The 21,295-nt window shown below is 46.4% G+C and overlaps 1 protein-coding gene across 9 annotated transcripts in view; it reads left to right on the top strand.

The window, feature by feature from the left end:
* The window catches only part of JADE1 (jade family PHD finger 1), a 67,736-nt gene that overhangs the window by 33,191 nt on the left and 13,250 nt on the right, over positions 1-21,295 (top strand). For all 9 annotated transcript variants that reach the window (XM_003899183.4, XM_009207561.3, XM_003899184.4 and 6 more), the window contains 7 exons: positions 777-862; positions 4,526-4,683; positions 7,037-7,224; positions 10,772-10,983; positions 14,327-14,494; positions 16,298-16,414; positions 20,658-21,179. In XM_003899183.4, coding sequence (XP_003899232.1) covers positions 777-862; positions 4,526-4,683; positions 7,037-7,224; positions 10,772-10,983; positions 14,327-14,494; positions 16,298-16,414; positions 20,658-21,179 — 1,451 coding nt within the window. The remainder of the gene's footprint in view (positions 1-776; positions 863-4,525; positions 4,684-7,036; positions 7,225-10,771; positions 10,984-14,326; positions 14,495-16,297; positions 16,415-20,657; positions 21,180-21,295) is intronic.

The following is a 21,295-nucleotide window of genomic DNA, read 5'->3' as shown; positions in this document are numbered from 1 at the left end:
CCCTGTCTAGGGATTGCTAAGTTTTTATGCCTTGTCGAGTCAAACCTTTTTTTAAAAAAGTGTTTTAGAAAGCTTCCTGAAAACTCAGTAAGATGTTTTTCTTTTCTTTTGTTTTCTTTTTTCTTTTCTTTTTTTTTTTTTTGACGGAGTTTTGCTCTGTCTCCCAGGCTGGAGTGCGGTGATGCAATCTTGGCTCGCTGCAGCCTCTGCCTCCTAGGTTCAAGCAATTCTCCTGCCTCGGCTTGCCGAGAAGGTGGGATTACAGGTGCCTGCCACCATACGAAGATAATTTTTGTATTTTTAGTAGAGGTGGGGTTTCTCTAAGTTGGCCAGGCTGGTCTTGAACTCCTGACCTCAGGTGGTCCACCTACCTTGGCCTTCCATAGTATTGGGATTACAGGCGTGAGCCACCACCCCTGGCCTGTTATTTTTTCAATTTGTATTTAGCAGCATGAGACTTTGAACCTCTTCAGTGCAGGCTTATGGGTGAAGACTACACCTGCATGGTATTCTTAAAAGTCCTTTCTCCTTTTGGGTGCGGTCCTTGATATAGCATCCCTGCACAGAATGAGCACATTAGGCCTGCTTATGAGAAATGAGAGTTAAATAACTGATGAAAGTGGAAGAGCTCTGTGAATGCCAAGAGGGCATCACAGGTGGTCTCATGGTGCAGTGCTGAGGTGAGCCTGGGATGAGTTTGGGTAAGAAAACCCCTAAGAACACTCAGTAACTCCTGCAGTTTCTAATGGTTCTTATTTGGATGTTTGTTTCTTTAGGCCTGTCAACTACTTGGTCCCAGAATTCCCGATCCCAGCATAGGAGAAGTTCCTGCTCCAGACATGAAGATCGCAAGCCTTCGGAGGTACTTCTTGACTGCTTGCCTGACCGTGCATGAATATATGTTGCCCCATATACCTAATTGAGTGGTGTCTATTTGTGCAGTCCTGGGCAAAGTATTCAAATCCTTGTGCCTCAGTTTCCAAATCTGTAAGATGGGGAGAACACAAGTGTCTACCTCATAGGATTGTTGTGAGGATTAAGTGGGTTAATACACATAGGCTAATACATGCAAAGCGTGTGAATAGTTGCTGACACATAAAAAGTGCTCAGTAAGTGTTATTATTATTCATTACATTTTTTTTTTCCTTTCCTGTTGTACCATCTCTGGCTCCCAATAACTTTTCCTCTGGCCAGGAGATCAGCGGGTTCAGCTGCTGCTAAGTCACTGCCAGCCTCAAGTTAGTTTTAGCCATGAATTTGTGGCTTATTTGGCAACAACCCAATGTAACTGCGGGAGTTTTGTTTTAGGGATTATGCTGAAGGTTTTCCCCCCTCTTTCTCAATTTCTTTCTCATCTTATGTTTCCTCTGCTCCCAAACTTTTGTTATCTGTGTATCTAAAGTTGCTTTTAGGTGCATTTCTTTCTGCTGGTATTTGTTTAGGGGCCCTTATAAGGCCTGAGGTCTGTTTATTCTAAAGACCTTTGACAGCACTTTAAATCATTGAAGAAAAAGCATTTTATTTTATCACAGTTTTCAAGTGAGAAGATTATAGGAAGAGTTTCTTTGGTTGAATGCTTTGCTTTGTGCTGCTTCTCATGGGATGAGTTCACAGACAGCCTTATGCTGTAATGGCAGTGCAGAGGCAGTTATTCCACAGAGGCAGATACTCCTCAGAGGAACTTTCCAGGCTCTAATAGGGAACATCAGAAGGCTGCCCTGTTGTGGAGTGGAGAAGTTATTTGGTTGTGGAACAGCTTCCTCCATGAGGAAGTAGTTTACATCCTTTAGAATTGTGGAAAACCATCCCAGGAGGCACTTTAGCATGAGATCAGATGTGCTTGGGAAGGTAGCTACTTCCTCCCCTTACTTTATTTCAGGCCTTTTTTCCTTTGAACCTTTAATGCTCTCTTCCTTTTCTTTGCCCAGGAGCGTCTCTGCTGCTCTTTATTTCTTAATTCCTTGTGCTGTGTCCATAACCCCCAAAATACCTTTCTGATGTTCACACTAAACTCCTGTTACTTCAGCACAGGAATACAAGGGGGACTGAGGAGCTGTGACCTGGTGTGACGGAGGCTGGTGCCCAGTGGTGGAGTTCGAAACCTGCTTCTAGCACTGACACCAAGCATTGAGGAGGGGGCCCAGCAGCACAGGTCGCTGTGCTGGCTTTGTCCCAGCCCCACATTTTGGTCCAGATGTTTTTCTCAACCCTGAGTCCAAACTATATGTAAGGCACTAACATACTCTACTAGAGACTCCAGAGTTGACGTCCATTTGAGGGTGTTTGTTTCAGTTCTTGACCGAGTCTTTGAGCAAAGGAATAGCAGGCTGCCTTTTTTCATTTCACTGCTTCAGTTTGATTTTTCTTTCTTTTTTGGCAAACTCCTTTGTTTTCCATTTATACCACTTTGTTGGAATATGTTTTTACCTGATCGGCTTCTTGAAGATATAGGCCCATCTCTTAGGTTTTAAAGTACTTTTCTCTTGGGGGCCAGGGAGTTGGTGTCCACTGGGCTGGGCACCTGCTTCAGCGGCTCTGTGCTTGAAGGGAAGGATCCTGGTATTACATGTGATTTTTGTGGGAGGTGCATGGCCTAGTTCTTGCTTGTTAATAGGTCTTTAGAAATGAGGAGTGGCATACTGGGGAATAGTCCGTATTGAAAATGGCAGGCAGGAGAAATGGCCTTTTTATTCAGACACTGCCTCAGAGTTTATAATGGTGAAGTTTATTAAAGTGATCACCAGCCTGAAAAGCCACCAGAAAAAACAAATATGGACCTATTAGCAGGCGTATGTGTGAACTGTGTTTAGTAGCACAAGAAAGAACTCCCTGTCCTGAGAAAAGAGAGTTCAGCATTGTGACTTGTGTAAACAGACAGGACAGCTTACAGATGCAAGCTTGCTCGATGCCAAACACAACTTTGGGCTGGTCCTGATGCCAAGGTCAGAGCTTTCTTATGCAGCCTTAGACACCAGTGGGCCAAGGACGAGGCTTGAGAGGGAGCCAGCTGTGCAGCCCTGGCTGGGAGGCAGTGTTGCGCTCCACCCCAGGGACAGGCCTCATTGACCAAGGATGAATGCCAGGGGTCCAGGAGTCTGCAGTGGCATAGGCACTGGGAGGGCTGCCTTTCCTGCGGTTTCCTTCATTTGGCCTGTGGTAAGGAATTGGGGAGCTCTCTTTGTAGAGGGGCACTGTTGGGTCTGCCTGTTTTTGGCAGAGTGGGAAGAGGGTAGTGACTTTCTCTATTTCCTTTCCCCACAAATAACTCTTCCCAGGTAGAATTTATGCCAGGTGAAGGTGTGCAAACATGTTCTTTGCAGGCCCATCAACCAAGTGGCCTGTGGTTGCTTCTCTTCCAGATTTTTCTAGGCCAGCCCGGACCTTGACCTCACCAGCTGCCATACCATAAACCCTGGTGCCCTGGGAGGCAGGGCCTGGGTGGGGGCAGTCTCATTATAGAAGATGAGTCCCTGGCCAGGAGCATGGCTCATGCTCGTAATCCCAGCACACTGGGAGGCCGAGGCAGGTGGATCACTTGAGGTCAGGAGTTTGAGACCAGCCTGGCCAACATGATGAAACCCTGTTTCTACTAAAAACACAAAAATTAGCTGGGCATGGTGGCACGCACCTGTAATCTCAGCTACTCAGGGGTGCTGAGGCAGGAGGATAGCTTGAACCCGGGAGGCAGAGGTTGCAGTGAGCCAAGATTGTGTCACTGAACTCCAGCCTGGGGGACAGACAAGATTCCATCTCAAAAAAAACCCAAAAAACCAAAAAACAAAAAAAGCACAGGAGATGAGTCCCTGGTGGTTCTGGGTTTTGGCTTGAAGAAGTTGTTACATGGTTAGTGGAGTTATATTTCTTTTTTTTTTTTTTTGAGACGGAGTCTCGTTCTGTCGCCCAGGCTGGAGTGCAGTGGCCGGATCTCAGCTCACTGCAAGCTCCACCTCCTAGGTTTATGCCATTCTCCTGCCTCAGCCTCTAGAGTAGCTGGGACTACAGGCGCCCGCCACCTTGCCCGGCTAGTTTTTTTGTATTTTTAGTAGAGACAGGGTTTCACCGTGTTAGCCAGGATGGTCTCGATCTCCTGACCTCGTGATCCGCCCGTCTCGGCCTCCCAAAGTGCTGGGATTACAGACTTGAGCCACCGCGCCCGGCCTAGTGCAGTTGTATTTCTAGAGCACCCTTGAGTGCAGTATCTCCCTTCAGAGATTTCCAGGTACATGTTTTCAGCAGCCCTTTTGGTGAACTGAGAGACATTTTTCAGAGATTTTTTTGTTGAAGTTGTTGTGGCCACTATGGACTGAGGCAGTGAGAGGACAGGGTTCCCTCAGCACTGCCACCCCCCATGCCTGAGTGAGGTAAAAGGCGTGTCAGGCAAAGGTTTTCTGTAATAGGTCAGGCTTGTTCTATGTTGATACAGTGACCTTGTTACATGGCAGCTCCATGGTTACATTGCAGCTGCCAGCACTCTGAATAAGAATGCAAATATCAAATGTCAGTGTCCCTTTCTCTTCCTTTCCAGGTGTTTAGGACAGACCTGATCACTGCCATGAAGTTGCATGACTCCTACCAGCTGAATCCGGATGAGTACTATGTGTTGGCAGATCCCTGGAGACAGGAATGGGAAAAAGGGGTCCAGGTGCCCGTGAGCCCGGGGACTATCCCTCAGCCTGTGGCCAGGTAGAGATGCCCTGAGGGCAGAAGCCTCTCCACCCACCCTCGCTCTTCTTCCCTGACAGCAGGCATCTGAGAGGAGACAATTTCTGAGTTAGCAATAAAATATCATGAGGCCTCAAGTGGAAATAGAAATGTAGGAGCAGCACACTTCAGGCATACAGGGTAGTGGTTTTGAGGGCCATGAGCCTCCATACTTAACATTACAGCCACCACTGTGGGGAGGTGCTGCTGTCTTATGAGAGGAAGGCAAATTCCAAGACATCCTGGGAAGTGATGGGCTGGGGGAGGAAAATTTGGGTGTTCACATGTCTTCATCCTCTTTTCCTGCCCTCCATGTTCACTCTGGAGAGTGACTCTCCTGGAGAGAAGTGTGTAGTTGCCTCCGCCTTTGGAGGAGGACAGGTGTGAGGAGACCAGACCTGCCAGTTAGGGTTTGTGGAGAGGGGAGTTTTGGAGGGATTTATTTTGACTGGTCACATTGTTCTCAGGGTGTGTTCTCTGAATTTACTGACTTTAAAGATCCCTCAGGGCTGAGTCCCTGCCGACTCTCCCCACAATCAGGTTGCAGCTGTTTACTCATTTCCTCACTGCCCTGCTTCGTGCCACCTGGAGAGTCCTCTTAGGAGGGAGGATTGAGTGCCCTCTGTGCTCACCTGGCACCTGGCTTCTCGGCCATCATCAGTTGGCTGCTGCTTTGTGAAACAGTGTCTTTCTCCACGCTGAGTCATGACTGAACTTGCTTCCTGGCCGTCACCCACTTTGTGTCTCTTGTTTTGGGCACTTAACATGATCAAATTTGAGTTGTCATTTTGGGATCTCTGGGGCGTCTATCCAGTGGTAACATATGCCCCTATCTTACTCAGGCTTAGGTGAGCAATCAGAAGTGCCAGGATGGCCCCCACAGGCTAGAATCGGGACCTGTGGAATGGAGCGGTCACGGGGCTCTGCGGGGCAGACCAGGTATCTGCCTCAGAGCCTGTGTCTGAGATGTAGCACCACCTGATTCAGCACTGGCAGCCCCAGCCTAGGAGTCACTTGCTGAATGCTTCACTTTCAGTGGGGAGCCAGGACAGAAGTGAGCATTAATACAGCTTGTGGAAGTTTTCAGTTGGATCCCTGCTCTTGGTTGAGTAGGAGAAATAAATCCCTTCAGTTTGTCCATCTCAGCGTTATGTAGATAAAATCACTCCCATAATATAAGGGTGATGAAGGTACTCTGACAGACTCTGGGCAGCCTGTTGACAGTAATTTAAACTGCAGAAATGCAGATGTGGAAGGACTTTGTTGAGGCCTGGGGCCTGTGATTAGGAAGATGGCCTTTTCTGGTCCAAGTCGGGAGTGATTTGCTCTTCTTGCCCATGCTGTCTTATTTTGAGTGGGGTGAGTTGGAAAGCACCACTCCAGGTTGTTAAAGGTCGGGAGAGAGTGTGTGGCAGTATCAGGAGGAGAAGAAACTTGTGCTTCTGTTTCTGGGATCATAGGTATATGTTGGGAGAGTCAGTCTGCCTCTTGGCTGGGACTCTTGATTCTTAGATTTGTTGATAATGGCCGAGGTCTAATTCCTTTTTTTTGTTTGTTTGTTTTTGAGACAGTCTCACTCTGCTGCCCAGGCTGGAGTGCAATGTTGCAATCTTGGCTCACTGCAACCTCTGCCTCCTGGGTTCGAGCGATTCTCCTGCCCCAGCCTCCCAAGTAGCTGGGATTACAGGCGTGCGCCACCATACCAGGCTAATTTCTGTATTTTTAGTAGAGATGGGGTTTCACTGTGTTGGCCAGGCTGGTCTGAAACTCCTGACCTCAAATGATCCACCTGCCTCAGCCTCCCGAAGTGCTGAGATTACAGGCTTGGGCCACCGTGCCCAGCCCAAGGCCTAATTTTCTTTTCCCTCTCTCCAGCTTTTTTTTGTGAGGTGTCAGTGTTGGCGGGTATCTCCCTCTGGTTCTCAGAGTCTGCTGTGCCTGCCCTGCCTGTGTGGTGCCCTGGTTCTAATGGCCTCCAGCAGGGATGGGCAGGTCTGGTTAAGGGAAAGTGATTAACTCTTGAAATGTAAGGGTCAGTGTGTTTTGGTGTTGGCTGCAGGCCAGAGTGGTCAGAGGTGGTGGGCAGGGCACAGCAGTGTCCTGGGAAGCAGATTTGAAGGCTTCTACAGTGTTTTCATTCATATCTATTTCCTGTTCACAGGCTTTAACAACTTCTAGTTAAGGTTTTATTAGCAGTGACATTCAGGTTTTCAGCCTCTAGTGATGACGTGTGGCTCTGAGGGTTGGAAGAGGAAGCGACACCTGGGGCCCTGTGGCACACTTCATTGTCTGTGACTGAAAGGGTAACCTAGCTGCCTTGTTTTTTGTTATGCAGGGTTGTGTCTGAAGAGAAATCCCTCATGTTCATCAGGCCCAAGAAGTACATCGTGTCATCAGGCTCAGAGCCTCCCGAGTTGGGCTATGTGGACATCCGGACGCTGGCTGACAGTGTGTGTCGCTATGACCTCAATGACATGGATGCTGCATGGCTGGAACTGACCAATGAAGAATTTAAGGAGATGGGTGAGAGACCATGTATTATTATTATATTATTTTATTAACCAATGATGAATAGAAACGTATTTTAGGCAGGTAGGTGAGTAGCAAAAAGCTCCTTATTGCCAGTTGAAGGCAGCTCCATCATAGCTTCAGTTAGTCAGAATCACAGCCCTGCCTTAGAGTTCAGCCTGTTTGGCTGTGTCAGATGTGCTGAGATGGATTCAGAGTGGAAGCAGGGCTCCTCGGCTTAGGCACCAGGGACTCCCATGTCCGCTCTGATCTAACTCCCCCATTCACTTACCTTAAGGAAGCTGAAGTCCAGGACTAAGTGACAAAAGGGCATGCTCCAGTTACTTGCTCTAGTGTTTTTTTTTTTCTGCGACACCATTCAGATTCCTTCTTCAGCTGTGGATTGCTGCTTCTCTAAATGAACACTTTTCCAGGCATGCTCCCCATTTCCAAGCATATCACATGTGTTTTAACTTGAGTGATTTTCCTTATGTCATGCTGCAAACCTGGAGTTCTTTTTCCCTCCTGTTTGTCTCTGTCCTGGCTTTCCTTCAGTGAAACCTCACATTAGCTGAGTGCCCAGCCCTTCTCAGCTTCTTTTCTGCAAGCTCATTTTAGAGTATGTAGAGGTTGGAGCTTCTGCATGTCATGTACTTGCATCTCACGGTGTTGAGACTGGGATGGTGCGTAGGTCTCATTTCACATGCCAGTCCTGATTGCTAAGGGTTGCCTTGAGCGTCTTGATGAACAAGACAATGGAGTCAAGTCTGGGCTCAGTGTGAAAAACTATGAGGATTAATTAGCTTTTGTACTGTAGGTACATGGTGGGGAAGTGGTGGCAAGGGCTGTGTATTGTAATCTAGGACATAGTAAATAATCACAAGATCAGCTGGGCGCATTGGCTCATGCCTGTAATCCCAGCACTTTGGGAGGCCGAGGTGGGCAGATCACCTGAGGTCAGGAGTTCAAGACCAGCCTGGCAAACATGGTGAAACCCCGTCTCTACTAAAAATACAAGAATTAGCTGGATGTGGTGGTCCCAGCCATTCAGGAGGCTGAGGCAGCAGAATCACTTGAGCCTGGGGAGGCGGAGCTTGCATTGAGCTGAGATCGTGCCACTGCACTCCAGCCTGGGCAACAGAGCCAGACTCCCTCTCAGAAAAAAAAAAAAAAAAAAAAAAATTCACAAGATCTTTGGTCGTGGTGAATTTCACAGCCTCGAAAGGGCCAAGATCTTTTCTTTTGTGTCTTTCCAGGGAACCTAGCATAGAGTGTGGCTTGCAGTAGATGCTTGTCCTGCCATTAGGCTCACCATCCTGTTGAATGGGAGTGACATTGTAGACTGAGCTGAGCATCGTGTTATTTTCTACTTACTCAGTTACTCAGGTGTTTTTTTGTTTTTGTTTTTGTTTTTTTTTTTTTGAGACAGAGTCTTGCTCTGTCGCCCAGGCTGGAGTGCAGTGGCCAGATCTCAGCTCACTGCAAGCTCCGCCTCCCGGGTTTATGCCATTCTCCTGCCTCAGCCTCTAGAGTAGCTGGGACTACAGGCGCCCGCCACCTCTCCTGGCTAGTTTTTTGTATATTTTAGTAGAGACGGGGTTTCACCGTGTTAGCCAGGATGGTTTCGATCTCCTGACCTCGTGATCCACCCGTCTCAGCCTCCCAAAGTGCTGGGATTACAGGCTTGAGCCACCGTGCCCGGCCTACTCAGGTGTTTTTATAGACAAAATAGATTTCCTTCTTCTTGGTCCTGCTTTAGGTATTAATGGCCAAAACATTAGCAGGCCACAAGGTGGTTTTATGGCATGTGTTCAGGAGTTCTCAGAGATCTTTTGGAACTGGATACTAAATTTTAGCTTCAAAGATACACAGTTTCTGCTTTGTTGTAAGCACATTATAAAGACCAGTGTAATGCACTTGAGTGGAATCTAGGTGTCCTGTGTGAAGTCAGAGGACTCAGCCCAAAGACTCTTGGCATTTATGAATGGTTTAAATAATAAGAACTGGGCTAATCCATATTTGAAGATACTGTTGAATACATTGGCAGGATTAATTTTGTAATTTTTTTGTTTTTTTTTTTTTGAGACAGAGTCTTACTCTGTCGCCCAGGCTGGAGTGCAGTGGCATGATCTCAGCTCACTGCAAGCTCCGCCTCCCAGGTTCACGACATTCTCCTGCCTCAGCCTCCCAAGTAGCTGGGACTACAGGTGCCCGCCACCACGCCTGGCTAATTTATTTTTGTATTTTTAGTAGAGAAGGGGTTTCACCGTGTTAGCCAGGATGGTCTCGAACTCCTGACTTCGTGATCTGCCTGCCTCAGCCTCCCAAAGTGCTGGGATTACAGGGGTGACCCACTGCGCCTGGCCTAATTTTGTAATTTTATAACATAAATGGAACACATGCTTAAAGATGTTTGTCTTAGCTGTTACTGATCTTTTTTTTTTCTTTGTTTTTTGAGATGAAATCTCACTCTGTGGCCCAGGCTGGAGTGCAGGGGTGCAATCTTGGCTCACTGCAACCTCCACCTCCTGAGCTCAAGTGATTCTCCTGCCCCGGCCTCCCAAGTAGCTGGGATTATTGGCACCTACCACCATGCCTGGCTAATTTTTGTATTTTTAGTAGAGAGGATTTCACCCTATTGGCCAGGCTGGTCTTGAACTCCTGACCTCAAATTATCTACCTGCCTCGGCCTCCCAAAGTACTGGGATTATAGATGTGAGCCACTGTACCTGGTGTTTCAGTCTTTTTTTGCATTTGGTTAACTATGTTTTTCAACTTTGTAGAAGTCAGAGTATGAGGAGGGATAAATCATTTAAAAATATTAGAGTATCCAAAGTGTAATCTGTTTTGAGAGAACTGTTTTACCTACCAAGAAAGGCAAATGTTAAAAAACATCCAAACCATATCTGAGGTCATGGTTTTGAAGTCCCTTACGTGTTAGTTGTTATGTCTAATGAGTATAATGAAATGTCGTATTCAACAATGTATGTATTTAATATCCTTGAATCCTTTTAAAATTTACCTTTTGCTTTCCCATTTACTACACTGCATCTTTACTACCTGACCACAAGAACATAACAGTTTCCTGGAAGACTCTCCCCTTTGAAAATTGTTTCTTAGAAGGATCTGATAAGGATTTAATAAAAAATTTTGGGGCCCTCAGGGATGGATGCATCAATGGGTTGATTGATTTATTGAGACAGGGTCTTGTGTCACTCAGGCCAGATCACAGTAGCACAGTCATGGCTCACTATAGCCCCAACCTCCTGGGCTCAAGCAGTTCTTCCACCGCAGGCTCTTGAGTAGTTGGGACTACAGGTGTGTGCCACCACACTTGGCTAATTTTCATATTTTTTGTAGAGATGGGGTTCCACTATGTTGCCCAGGCTGACCTTGAGCTCCTGGGCTCAGGTGTGAGCCACTGCACCTGGCCAGTGATGGATTTATCAGACTATTGTTTATTCATTGTACATTTTTTTTAAGTATAAATAAACCAGAACTATTTTGTAATATTTATTAATACGGATTTATTAAAATGGGTTTGTGGCATTTTTAACTTCAGGAATGCCTGAACTAGATGAATACACCATGGAGAGGGTCCTAGAGGAATTTGAGCAGCGATGCTACGACAATATGAATCATGCCATAGAGACTGAGGAAGGCCTGGGGATCGAATATGACGAAGATGTTGTCTGTGATGTCTGCCAGTCCCCTGATGGTGAGGACGGCAATGAGATGGTGTTCTGTGACAAATGCAACATCTGTGTGCACCAGGTATGTGGGGCAGGGAGGCCAGAACGAAGAAACCTGGGACATGAGCCTGTCTGCTGTGGGAGTGTATGCCTGGAGTCCAGGATTCTTCCTCTGAATGGGGTCTGTTTTTCTACAATTTAAAGAAATGTGCCCTATAGACTTTCTTTTTCCCTGGTAGGTTCTTACAGTGATTGAAATATATCCTCTGCTTTTGCAGCCAGAAGGATAGCACCCTCTGTGGAAATCGTCTTTCTTCACATAGTGTTTTATTCTTATCCATAGAAGTCAAGTTTATTTAAAAAGAATGTATGAGCCCCCTCTGTCGTACTGTAACACCTAAGTTTAGGTATTAAGAACACTGAGAAAACAAACCTTTGAAAAGGTGGTTAGTGTGCTGTATTAGTTTCTTACAGCTGCCCTGTGTAACAGAAAAATCACTACAGACTGTGTGTGCTTAAAACAACAAAAATGTATTGTCTTGTGGTTCTGGAGACTAGAAGTCCAGAATTGAGGTGGTGGCAGTGCTGTGCTTCCTCTGAAACATGCAGTTCCTTGCCTCTTCGTAGCTTATAGTGATTTGGGCAATCTTGGGCATTCCTTGGCTTGCGGCTGCCTTCGTCATCGTGTGTGTTCTCCCTGTGTCTCTGTCTTCACATGGCGGTCTTCTTCTTAATTTTTTGAGATGGAGTTTCATTCTGTCACCCAGGCTGGAGTGCAGTGGTCCTGGCTCAATCTCTGCCCCCCAGGTTCAAGTGATTCTCCCGCCTCAGCCTCCCGAGTAGCTGGGACTGCAGGAGTGTGCCACCACACCCGGCTAATTACTTTTTTGTATTTTTAGTAGAGATGGGGTTCACTGTGTTGGCCAGGCTGGTCTCGATCTCCTGACCTTGTGATCCGCCCGCCTTGGCCTCCCAAAGTGCTGGGATTACAGGTGTGAGCCACTGTGCCCGGCCCACATGGCAGTCTTCTTAGAAGGGCACCAGTCGTATTGGACTAGGGACCCACCCTACTTCACAGTGAGCTCATCTTAAATAATTACATCTGCAATGACTATTTCTAAAGAAGGTCACATTTTTAGATATTTGGAGTTAGGACTTCAGTGTGTCTTTTCGAGGACACACTTTGCCTGTCGTGTTTGTGAACATGTGTTAGAGTATAAGCTGAGCTGTTAAAGGAGAGGAAAGCAGCCCCTTTTCTTGAAGGCGATTTCCTGCCTTAAAAAAGAGGACAGTAGGTTTTGGTGGTTGCTTGCTTAGATTTCAGGAGGATGGGCGTTCGGTAACTTAAAAAGTTTATGACAATCTCAGTGCCTCTTTTCTTTTTTATTTAGTTTTTAATGCAGTAATGAAGAAATTTGGATTTGGGCGGGGACATGTGCCCACGTATATTCTTAGGATTTAAAAGGCTATCCTGAAGTACTTTCTTTGAATTCACCTGTTGATGCTGAGATTTAAAGCACACTTAAAAGAAAGACTTGTATGGAATAGGTGCTTGGTGACTTCTTGGGAAGAAGAAGCACGTTTGCTCCATGAAGTTCTTGATTACCCTTTGCTTCATAATTTGTGACCTCTTAGGCTTTCTCTCTGTCTGAAGACCTCCCCAGCTGTGGCCCAGTCCTGGTTCTTGGACAGGGAGATCTGCGACTCCTGCGACTCCTGCTTCAGTCATCGCCGTCTGTTGCTCTGGATCTCACACTGTCTGGGAAATCTCCTTACAGTAGTGAGAATTCCTGTGGTGGCTTTGTTCTGTGACATGAGCACCCTGGTGACCAGTTGATTTTTGGTTGCTGGTGCTTCTTGTATTTACTTGGCTGACTTCTCAATCTTTTTCTTGTCTTAACTTGCTATTTTTTTTTCCCCATGAAAAATTTTTTTGAAAAAAAGCATTCTGCTTGAAAACTGGTCAACCCCTGTTTTATCAGTGAGTTAACTGATGTCAGGGCAGGGTTGTGCAAGCTCTCACAGCGGGCGTGTGGCAGAGTTGTAACTTGAGGCTTTTGGATGCCCCCTTCTTCACCTTCTGTTCTTTCTGCCCTATCACCTTATCTTTTTACCTCAACATTTACTTCATTTTTCCTTTGAGAAATCCTTCATGGCTTATCATTAAGGCATACTTTATGTAATCTCCTAAATTAGCTTAGACCTGCTTTTCCAGTAAAAAAAATTCCTTCCTTCAGTTGTGACTGTAGAATATCTGATACAGACCTTTAGTATTTTGAAACCTTTATAGTGTCACTTAACTCTGTTAAAATTTTTTTTCTAGTAAGTCTGCAATGACAGTAGCTTATTCGTGGCCCTGATACAGTGCTCCGAGGCTTCCATCTGAAGTGTGACTTTTCTTTGCTTAACTCTCATCCTTGTGGTTTCCTCTTTGCATCATCGTGGGTATTCAGATTGCACAGTGGCTGTGTTTTTTCTGTCTGAAGAATTAGAGCTATGCTCCTGTGACTCTCGACTTCCTGACTTCCAGGTCATTTAAGGACAAAGTTCTGAACAGTTGGGGTTTTAAAGGGCTCTCTGAATATGCTCCTGGTACCATTGTGGTTTTTATTTATTCACTTACTTAACATTAACCTTTTTTGTCTTTGAACTGTCTTAATTACTTTAGTTGTAAAAGCCTTGATTTCTGTAGTTTATGCCATCTTGTGTAATTTTGCCATCTTGTACAAAACAGGCTTTGTTTTATTTTTTAATTTAAATTATTTTTTGTCTCCATTTCTGAAAGGCTGAATTTGTTTTAAATATCAGCTAAGGAGACGACATTCTCTCTGTGTAAAAGGTCTTCTTTTTCTGCCCTGTTGTGTCCACTGGGAGAGTACTGGGATCTAGTTGGTGTGGAGTTTGCTTAGCCTAGGGAGTGTGCATGCTTCTCTCCCGTTCCCATTGCCATCTCATTCAGCAGCTTTGGGAGATTCTCTCAACTGCTGTGTGCTTTTTCTCCACACTCTGTATCCCACCTCTGTCAGGAAAGTAGAGGAATAGCTTCTCTGACGGAGCCCTGTGGAGTGTTTCGAGGACTTACTGCTCAATATTTAGAAACTTGGTATGGATGGGTTTCTGCGGCAGCACAGCAAAGCGGATTTCACATAAACCTTTCTGTCCTCAAGTAGTTTCCAGGACCACCCTCTGCTAAGTAAATACGTATTGTATCAGCAGAGCTGACATACCTCCTAAATGCTACTGTGAGGCTGCCTGGCATTTTTCCTAAGGGGAGAGGATTCATAGCCAGGAAGCTATGGGAGTGTCTCTACTTTGGTGGTAGTTCTGTTAAAATCTTTCTAAGTGTTTTAAAATGAATAGATGTAATGGGGAAAATAATACTTTCTCTTTCTCTCTATTCCTCTGGGGTGTGCTGTGGATCACAGGCCTGTTATGGAATCCTCAAGGTACCAGAGGGAAGCTGGCTGTGCCGGACATGTGCCCTGGGGGTTCAGCCAAAATGTCTGCTGTGTCCGAAGAAGGGTGGAGCTATGAAGCCCACGCGTAGCGGAACCAAGTGGGTCCACGTCAGCTGTGCTCTATGGATCCCTGAGGTAAGTGTGGATCTTTTTTGTTGTTTTTACTTTTTTTGAGACAGAGTTTTACTCTGTCATCCAGGCTGGAGTGCGGTGAGCTGGATCATGGCTCAATGCATCCTTGACCTGCTGGGCTCAAGTGATCCTCCCACCTCAGCCTTTTGAGTAGCTAAGATTATAGGCATGTGCTACCAGGCCCAGCTTATTTTTTATTTTTTGTAGTGAAGGGATCTCTCTTTGTTGCCCTGGCTGGTCTCAAACTCCTGGGTTCAAGTGGTCCTCTTTCCTTGGCTTCCCAAACTGTTGGCTCATGCTTGTAATCACTGTGCCTGGTCAAGCATGGTTTTTAATAGCACCTTAGCTCAGAAGATCCTGGCTTTTAACTGGGATTCAGTAGGTGGGTGGAGAACCATGCATAAATAGGCAGCGTTGTAGCTGATGAGTAAAAAGACACCTTTTAATTGCTACCTTTTTCCTTGGGGAAAAAACTGAATCTTAAGCACACTGTCATCTTGTCATGGAATGTCAATTTGTGGAAATGTTAGCTGGAAGCAGCAGTCACTTGGGACTGTAAGTTGGTGGTGGGCAAACTTCGCCTCACCCTTCCATCGCAGTGACCCTTCCCATCGCGACTATCGCTCCCGGGAGCAGACCTGCAGCACTTAGCCAGCTGTGGCCTGGGCGTGCCATTCCCCAAGGATCAGCTGTATGTCCTGTGTGTGGCAAGCTGTACATGAGGCACCACCATGGTTAAAAAAAAACCACTCTTAGTCATACTTTGGTCATTTTTATTTAAACTCTTACTGTGCCTCAACCTTTTTTTTTTTTGAGACGGAGTCTCACTCTGTCGCCCAGGCGGGAGTGCAGTGGCACGATCTCAGCTCACTGCAAGCTCCACCTCCCGGGTTCACGCCATTCTCCTGCCTCAGCCTCCCAAGTAGCTGGGACTACAGGCGCCCGCCACCACGCCTGGCTAATTTTTTTGTATTTTTAGTAGAGACAGGGTTTCACTGTGGTCTCGATCTCCTGACCTTGTGATCCACCCGCCTCGGCCTCCCAAAGTGCTGGGATTACAGGCGTGAGCCACCGTGCCTGGCCAGCCTCAACCTTTTTAATTTCAGGTCTGGTCTAATTTATTTCTGGTAATATAATTTGCAATTCAAATTCCAGCATTTTTTGGGTGTGATTTTGGTACATTTTCCTCCCGGGGAAAATTATTTGAGGATGATTTGGATTGAGGTTTCATGATTCAGGTCTTGGTAGCACTGGGTCTCGTGGTTTGGTATTGATGGGATACAATTTGGTGATCCAGGCTGAATGCAGATAAATACCTTATTTATCTTTGTAATTTCCCATCTTGAACGTAGTCATGTTTCGGACTGAAGAAAATGGTTTTCTTTGGCGAGAGATTAAAAACAGGTTATATTTACTTACCCTGTTGTTGACAACCTGTTTGAATATATTTAAGATGGATTTTTAGTCTTGACCGATTTGTCATGGGCTAGAGATTATAGATGGCATTGTCCTGGTACATGAGTGTTTGTCATCAGACGCTCTGGTGGAAGTGAAAACTCAGTTATCTAAGTGTTTTTCACACACAGGGATGTCTGTCAGATGGGGACTGGGCTCTGGGCTCAGTTGGCACTGGGGCTGTTCTGAGGCTTTTAAAGTAAGGGTTTGCTTTGTTCCAGGTGAGTGAGTGCCCCTTGCCACTGTCTGGTAGGAGAGATGTAGGAAAGTAATGGATCTTTTAGTTTGTGACATTCATGTTCAGCCTTTGATGACCTGTGCCACCCTGTCTTGCTATTTTCGGACCTTTAGGTGAGCATTGGCAGCCCAGAGAAGATGGAGCCCATCACCAAGGTGTCACATATTCCCAGCAGTCGGTGGGCGCTAGTGTGCAGCCTCTGCAATGAGAAGTTTGGGGCCTCTATACAGGTAATTAGCTTCCTAAGAATGGCTTCATTTTCCTTTGCTGTGTGGTGGGGAGCAAGTGAGGGAAGGCTCTATGAAGGGTTTGGAGAGGGGACTAGAATCCAGGAAGCAGGTCGAGGCTCCCAAGGGGTGACTCCATCCCCAGCTCGCACACCTTTAACTGTATCCGGTGTAACCAGAACCCAAGCTTTCACAGTCACAGGGTAGTTCAGAAGTTCCCCTGAACTGTGAGGCGGTTCTTGTCTCTCGCTACCCTCTTTCTGCCCAAAGTCTAACATCGCAGCTTCTTTCCATAGGCGAACGCCTCCTAGGAGTCTTAGTGAGAAGTTCCTTGACGTGACAGTTGAGAGTTGGCCACCCTCCCACCTGCAGTCACTGAGTGTAGCTGCAGACCCTGGCCCAGCTCTGTGGTGGCCTCCTGAGATTGCAGGTTTCCGTGGTGTGTGCACAACTGTTAGTAATCAAGGGGACATGCTGATGCATTTGCATTTGGAAAAACAAAGACTCTTTGAACACAGCCTGGGTAGATGGGCATCTGTGAGGAGCTCCTGTGTACACTGTCAGCTGATTGGAACATCATCTGGATGTCTGATTCTTTATGGCCCTTCGTGTGTGTGCATGCGTGTGTGTGTGTGTGAGAGAGAGAGAGCCTGAGCGAGAGAGTGCATGCACACCTGTGTGTAAACATGTTGCCTGTCTGCTTTTGCATATCCAGGTACAGACAAGCATAGGATGTCTCGAGATAGGGGAATTAAGGAGGGAATATAGATGGCATACTGTTTTTCACATGGTCTAAGACCCTACCTGAGGAGTTCAGTTTTAGGTGTCACATTATTGACATCTTGCCAGTCAGGATTAGAGAGACCTGCAGTGCTGTGTGTGGCTGATGGGGGCCCTTCAGGCTAAGTTTGGATCTTTTGGGATGTACCAGCACAGGTCCCAGGCTCTTCTTCCTTGGTTTCCTCATTGAATTCTGGGAGCAGAGGCACTGTTTTGGGATGGCTTCTTTCTCAATGCAGAAAACACAGCAGCTCAGCACAGGCATAAGCTCCAAGAGCATGGTCATACTGTCAGCCATGGGTTTTAAAGAAATGACCTCATTCGGCAAAGTCAGTTTGTATTTTGGCTGATAAACACTTCTTTTGGGAAGGTGGTTTTAAAATTTTTTCTTTTTTCTTTTTTTGAGACAGAGTCTCACTCTGTCGCCCAGGCTGGAGTGCAGTGGCATGATCTCGGCTCACTGTAGCCTCTGCCTCCCGGGTTTAAGCAATTCTCCTGCCTCAGCCTCCTGAGTAGCTGAGGCACATACCAGCATGCCCGACCAATTCTCATTTTGTATTTTTGTATCTCATTTTGTATAAGTAGAGATGGGGTTTCACCATGTTGGCCAGGCTGGTCTCGAACTCCTGACCTCATGATCCACCCACCTTGGCCTCCCAAAGTGCTGGAATTACAGGCTTGAGCCACCGTGCCTGGCTATTTTTTAATATTCTTAACAAGCCAAGTGCTTCTACTTTTCTTCTTTATCACTTCGACTGGTATTCAAGAATCCAAAATATAACAGAAATATTTGGAGGGTGGGTCATGAGACAGCTGGTAGGATTTGGCTGGGGACCTTGAAATAGTGGAGATATTTTTGGCATGTGAATACATGACAAACGCCTCTGACCCGAGTTGGATTGGGGAAGGAGGAGGGAAGAGTGGAGCAGGAAGAGAAAAGGGCAGGGAGCTGATGTACTTAAGTTTGTGTGTGTATGCATGTGTTGAGTGTGTGTGTGAATATGCGTGTGTATGTGTGATTATGCGTATGTGAGTGCGTGTGGGGGTGTGAGTATGCGTGTGATTATGCATGTGTATGTGTGTATGCATGTGTATTTGGTTATGCATGTGTATGCTGTGAGTATGCATTAACGTGTATTTGAGTATGCATGTGAATGTATGTGTGTGTGTGAATATGCATGTGTGAGTATGCGTATGTGTGAGTGCATATGTGTGTATGCAAGTGCGTGTATATGTGAGTATGCATGTGAGTATGCATGTATGTGTGCATAAAAATGCGTGAGTATGCGTGTGTATATGTGTATGCATGTGTGTATGTGTATGCATGTGTATGTGTGTGAGTATGCATGTGTAAGTATGCGTATGCACGTGTGCACTGGCAGGAAACAGGCTGCAGCAGACCACGTTCCCTGGTGTTCTGAGCGTAGGATTTATGCCCTTTCCTGAGTATGCCAATCCTGGTCCATAATTAATGTTTAAAAGAGGTGAGCGAATGGGATCTTTGTTTCCCTTTTGAAGAGAGATGATATAATGGCTTTTTTGTTGCCATTGACCTCTTTTTCCTAGAACATTAATCTAAAGAAGAGGCCAAAGAAGGCTGATGATTTTTCATATCTTCACAGAATGGATTGATTTTATTAAAAGAATTCCTCTCTGAAATGTCTGCAGCTGTGAAGGCTCTGGTTTACGTTTCTGAAACATCTGTTTGCTGAGTCAACCTGAATGGGAAAACCCAGAGGAAGGCCATTTGGCGTTTTTACAAAGTCCTGTATAAATATTCTGCTGCAGTTCATTTCTCTTTAGGGTTAGAGCGCTTGGGTTAAGTGTAGTTTAAGCCAAACACAGATAGTGTCTCAGTCATCTGTTCCCACTTTTGCTTCCCACTTGGCTGTGTGCTACAAGGGAAGATACTTTGTCTTCTCATGACAGTGGCCAGGTGTGTGTGTGTGTGTGTGTGCGCGCGTGCGTGTGTGTTCTGCCACCAAAGCTGATTTCACACATTTCTTAGAATTCAGGTTATTTATAGAGAAAACACAGATTTATGTCAGTCTGTGTGGTTGAGGTGTTTGTAAGGGTGGAATGGTGAAGGGAGCTGGATTTTCTCCTCTTCTCAGTAAAAAAGACCTCATAGTAATGTAAGAAAGCCTGGCTGGCAGCGAGTTTCCTCTTAAATACTGAAATGATTAGGGGGAAATCCTTAGCTCTAGCCTCTGCCATCCGTGGTGATGTGATTCAGGATCTGTTGAATGAGTTGAATTCAACTTCTCAGTTGGCTTGAAGCCACTGAATTCTACAGCTCTGTGCAGCCCCTGGCATGCCCTGGGGATCACTTGGCCTCACACAATGCAGTGCTGCTTTTCAGGGACTGGCTTCAGTCACCATGAGGAACCACCTTCTAGGGATTTGCTCAGCGAGATCAGTGGAGGAGGAGTGAATCACTTTGCTCCTGCTACACCAGGGACTTGCTGTCTGGATCAAAGGCACTAAATTGTGGCCCTGTTAGGCAGTGAGGGGGAGGTGTTCTTCTGTATAGGTGGCTGACAGCTGGCCTCTAGGTTGACCTCCCTGTGACCCATGGGAAGGGTCTTTCATGGTTCTGCCTCTCTTCAGTGGCCAGGTGGTTCTGCCTCTCTTCAGTGGACAGGCGCGGCGTGCACAGATCTCAGGGCTCAGAGCCCTCCATGCATCTGGTGAAGCTTCTTCACAAGTGTGAAGACCTTTCCCCACCTTTCCTGTGCTGGATTCCTCGTCTCCTATTCTTCGGGGTTTTTATTCAGTTTCTCCTTGGTGCTGCTTCAAGGAAGTGCACTGTTCATTTTCTCACTTGTGTTGGGACTCTTCCTGGCTGGGGAGTCAGAATGAGGATTTGTGTTCAAACTGTGAGTAGTAGTCATTCTTCCCAAGAAGGTTCTTACTCAAGTTTACACCAAAGAGCTCAAATCCGTAATAAAACGAAAGTGGACTTTGCATATTGAGTACAAATTCTTTTGAATATGATCCTAGTGCCACACCTCCTTCCTCTACACATGTTATTTGTATAATATGTCTGCTTCAAGATGGGATTTGGATGCAGTTACTTTTCCGAGGAAGTTAGGGTTTGGTTGATTAAACCTTTCGTTTGAAGAGGGCCCTTAAATTCCAAGACTTGGCTGGGTGCAGTGGCTCACGCCTGTAATCCCAGCACTTTGGGAGGCTGAGATGGGCGGATCTCTTTTGCCCAAGAGTTGGAGACCAACCTGGGCAACATAGGGAGACCTCATCTCTACAAAAAAATCCCAAGCCTTACCTCTTTTAAAACATGACATGATCTTCTGGGGTTAATCCACGTACAACTTTCCTGTCACAGCACATTCTTGAAGCATGGCTCTTCTCTGTGCGTGTGTACATGGGTGCCTAGCACTGCGGGTCTTCTGCCATGGTTGCTCTATAATGGTCTATTATCATATTCTTTATATGTTCTTACCAGTGCTCTGTGAAGAACTGCCGCACGGCCTTCCATGTGACTTGTGCTTTTGACCGGGGCCTGGAGATGAAGACCATCTTAGCAGAGAATGATGAAGTCAAGTTCAAGTCCTATTGCCCAAAGCACAGCTCACATAGGAAACCTGAGGAGAGTCTTGGCAAGGGGGCTGCACAGGAGAATGGGGCCCCTGAGTGTTCCCCCCGGAATCCGCTGGAGCCCTTTGCCAGCCTTGAGCAGAACCGGGAGGAGGCCCACCGGGTGAGTGTCCGTAAGCAGAAGCTGCAGCAGTTGGAGGATGAGTTCTACACCTTCGTCAACCTGCTGGATGTTGCCAGGGCTCTGCGGCTGCCTGAGGAAGTAGTGGATTTCCTGTACCAGTACTGGAAGTTGAAGAGGAAGGTCAACTTCAACAAGCCCCTGATCACCCCAAAGAAAGACGAAGAGGACAATCTAGCCAAGCGGGAGCAGGATGTCTTGTTTAGGAGGCTGCAGCTGTTCACGCACCTGCGGCAGGACCTGGAGAGGGTAATGATTGACACTGACACCTTATAGTGACTTAGAGAAGAAGATGCAAAGAGGCGAACGCTTGCCCAGAGCAAGAAATGATAGCCAGTCATATACTGTCAGATCCTTGTACACAC

This window comes from Papio anubis, chromosome 3 (genome assembly GCF_008728515.1).
Source record: "Papio anubis isolate 15944 chromosome 3, Panubis1.0, whole genome shotgun sequence".
NCBI classification, from domain to species: Eukaryota; Metazoa; Chordata; class Mammalia; order Primates; family Cercopithecidae; genus Papio; species Papio anubis.
Note: the sequence above shows the minus strand (reverse complement) of the source record. Positions and strands in the feature narration are given on the sequence as shown.